The sequence below is a fragment of the Diospyros lotus genome, unplaced genomic scaffold, assembly GCF_014633365.1.
Source record: "Diospyros lotus cultivar Yz01 unplaced genomic scaffold, ASM1463336v1 superscaf1, whole genome shotgun sequence".
In the NCBI taxonomy this organism is placed as follows: Eukaryota; Viridiplantae; Streptophyta; class Magnoliopsida; order Ericales; family Ebenaceae; genus Diospyros; species Diospyros lotus.
Window position 1 is genome coordinate 3,137,116 of NW_026267104.1, and position 3,627 is coordinate 3,140,742.

At 45.9% G+C, this 3,627-nt stretch overlaps 1 protein-coding gene across 1 annotated transcript; it reads left to right on the top strand.

Annotated features, from left to right (window-relative positions):
- Positions 1 to 1,199: 1,199 nt before the first annotated feature.
- LOC127792972 (geranylgeranyl diphosphate reductase, chloroplastic) lies at positions 1,200 to 2,989 on the top strand. The gene is made up of 2 exons (XM_052323678.1): positions 1,200 to 2,279; positions 2,370 to 2,989. The coding sequence occupies exons 1-2, from the start codon at positions 1,319 to 1,321 to the stop codon at positions 2,795 to 2,797; spliced, it is 1,389 nt and encodes a 462-aa protein (XP_052179638.1). The 5' UTR covers positions 1,200 to 1,318; the 3' UTR covers positions 2,798 to 2,989.
- The last annotated feature ends 638 nt before the right edge of the window (positions 2,990 to 3,627 follow it).

Genomic DNA, 3,627 nt, shown 5'->3' on the forward strand with positions numbered 1-3,627 from the left:
ATTACACAAAATTATGTAAAATAACAACAAATTGTGATTGATTGTAATATTTTAAAAGTGTAAGGGAATTTTTTGATGCAATCAAAAGCACAAGAAATAAGTTGCACATGACCCTACAAGCAAGGAGGTTTACATAATTTACCCTCTTTTTTTTTATCATTCTCTACTTCTTTTATTCAAAGTTGATTCCATTCTATTTTCTTTCCCTGCAAAAACATATATGGGCCTAAATTTTGTACAAATTTCACCCCAAAAAAAAGAAGCATTTTCCTTCAGTTACCATGATCGAACTCCATTTGGTGGAAAATGAACTGCTGTGGATGTGGTTGAACTAAAAGTTTCGTATATATCATGACTGCCGACCATTCTAATGAATTTTATGGGCCTCACAGTTCTCAAGAATGAAAACGGGCCCTTAATGGGCTTCAAATTATCTAATATGAAATGGGCTTCAACTTCGAGAGCACGATCGATCCAGTTTGAGCTTTGGCATGGGCAGACCAAAATTAAGCCCAAACCCACAACCAGTAGTTTGTGGGGCTCCAGTTTTTCCTTGGAATTGAAATCCGTTTCACTCTTATAGATGATCTTCATTTTAGGTTATTGTTTTTTGATGGATTTTAATGTTCAGTTTTGGATTTATTTTATTTAGCTTACATTTATAGTTCAAAAAACTAAAAATTAACTAATACAGTCAACAATACCATGTCTAAGTCTTCCTCCTTTTATTGCAAAACTCTCTACCTTGCTTCTCAAGGGTTCTTTAGGGGTGAATAACATTTCATCACAAATATTAAATTATAAGTTCAAATTTGTATATATTAATTTTTTACACTTAAAAGATTATAAGTAGTTTTTTTTTTAAGAATTAGTAGTATTTTTTATAAATTATTAATGATTTTAAAAAATTAAAAAAATATTTCTAATTTTTAAAAATTATAAACACTTTTTCATATAATAGAATCCGATCAACAAATTATCTTTATGCATAAGGATACAACGTGGCAGCAAATTATTGGCCTGCTCCATGCATCGGAAGTTGGAAGTACATTTGAGTTCACGAGAAAGTAGCGACGTGGCGGGACGGCAACCACATTTACGAAAGGCAAAATCAGAGCGCTGAGTACTGAACAGCTCACTCCCAGTATTCCTAAATGAGCCAAACCAAAATCTACCCTCTTTATCCACATCCAATCCCATTCGTCCATCCCCTCTCATCCAACGGCCCAAACCCCCCAAAATTTCCCAAACCATATCCCTCACTTTTATAAAACAATCCGGACAAAACTCCGGCCACATCTCTCCTCCACAACCGCAAATGGCCTCTCTCGCCCTCAAAACCTTCGTCGGCCTCCGCCAGACCTCGCCGGAGAGCCACCATTCCGCCGCCTCGTTTAAGCCGATTTCTACCCATAGGCGGCTCCGCGTGGTCGCCGGTAAATTCAGCCCCAAGGTCACCGGCCGGAACCTCCGGGTTGCCGTCGTGGGCGGCGGCCCGGCAGGGGGGGCAGCCGCGGAGACTCTCGCCAAGGGCGGTATTGAGACGTTCTTGATCGAGCGGAAGCTCGATAACTGCAAGCCGTGTGGCGGAGCTATCCCGTTGTGTATGGTCGGAGAATTTGACTTGCCGTTGGATATTATCGACCGGCGGGTCACGAAGATGAAGATGATATCGCCGTCGAATGTGGCGGTCGACATCGGGAAGACCCTGAAGCCTCACGAATACATCGGAATGGTCCGCCGGGAAGTCCTGGACGCCTACCTCCGGGACCGTGCCGCCGAGTCCGGCGCCACTGTCATTAATGGTCTCTTCCTCAAGATGGACATGCCGGAGACCTCCAATGCTCCGTATGTCCTCCACTACACGGGATACAACGTCAAGACTGGCGGCGCCGGCGAGAAGCGGACGCTGGAAGTGGACGCGGTGATCGGCGCCGACGGCGCGAACTCGCGCGTGGCGAAGGCGATAAACGCCGGGGACTACGAGTACGCTATCGCGTTTCAGGAGAGGATCAAGATTCCCGACGAGAAGATGCAGTACTACGAGAACTTGGCCGAGATGTACGTCGGCGACGACGTGTCGCCGGACTTCTATGGGTGGGTGTTCCCGAAGTGCGACCACGTGGCCGTCGGCACGGGTACCGTGACCCACAAAGGCGACATCAAGAAGTTCCAAAGCGCCACAAGGCTCCGCGCCCAAGAAAAAATCCTCGGCGGCAAGATCATCCGCGTCGAAGCCCACCCCATACCCGAACACCCTCGCCCCCGCCGCCTCTCCGGTAAGAAATTGAGCTTCGCTGCTCGCATTGCTCTGCACATATCAAAATTTATCTAAAATAGATTTGAATTTGGGGCATAAAATATTTTAGATCGGGTGGCGCTGGTGGGGGACGCGGCCGGGTACGTGACGAAGTGCTCCGGCGAGGGGATATATTTCGCGGCGAAGAGCGGGCGGATGTGCGCGGAGGCGATAGTGGAGGGATCGGAGAACGGGAAGAGGATGGTGGAGGAAAACGATCTGAGGAAGTACCTGGAGCGGTGGGACAAGACCTACTGGCCGACGTACAAGGTGCTGGATGTTCTGCAGAAGGTGTTCTACCGGTCGAATCCGGCGAGGGAGGCGTTCGTGGAGATGTGCGCCGACGAGTACGTGCAAAAGATGACGTTCGACAGCTATCTGTACAAGAGGGTGGCGCCGGGGAATCCATTGGAGGACCTGAAGCTGGCGGTGAACACCATCGGCAGCTTGGTCAGGGCCAATGCTCTCAGAAGAGAGATGGAGAAGCTCAGTACGTAGTGTATGAGCCAAATTTGCATCATCAGTTGTGAATCTTTGTATCCGTCTTTCATGTAATGTTTGCTTTTGGATTAATTCTGTATGTTTGGTTACTGCCTTACTGGGTCTGGGTGGGTGAAGACTGAAGAGAATACATTTAAGGGGAGGATTCATCTCAACTCCTGCTAATACATTGCTTAAGTTGCGGCTGAATTTAAACTCTCTCTCTCTCTCTCTCTCTCTCTATATATATATATATATATATACCGTGTTCCTTGCACCAACAGGATGATAGCCCTGAATCGGACTTCATCAATGTTGAAGTTCGCTCATTAAGTTGTAAGTTGAAAATTTTAGGCTTTCATTTGGGATGAAGCTCAACTGGAGGCCACAATGATGAGGCGACGAGATGGGGGGGGGGTTTAGGCTTTCATTTGGGATGAAGCTCAGCTGGAGGCCACAATGATGAGACGACGAGATGGTACAGCAGCAATCAATGCAAGGCATTGCAATGAGACGATAATAGGATGTAACGACGATCGTGCAAGACAAGGCAATGGGGGCGAGAATGCTTCAGTGGTCAGCAATTGATGAGGCAAGGCGAGTTAGAACTTATTGGAGCGCGAGGACACCGTGATGAATTTGCAAATGGAGCATTTTTCTATCTATCTATATATATATATATATAATTGTTTATACTGCCACATGGCCCACATCAGATTGTGTAGTCGGGTGAGAGCTTTAAGTTTAATAGTAGTGTACAGGAGGCTCAGTTAAAAGATTTTACTTATAAACGAAAAATAATCAAGTCTCTTGGATGGACATACAATCAATCCTTATACAACTGTTCT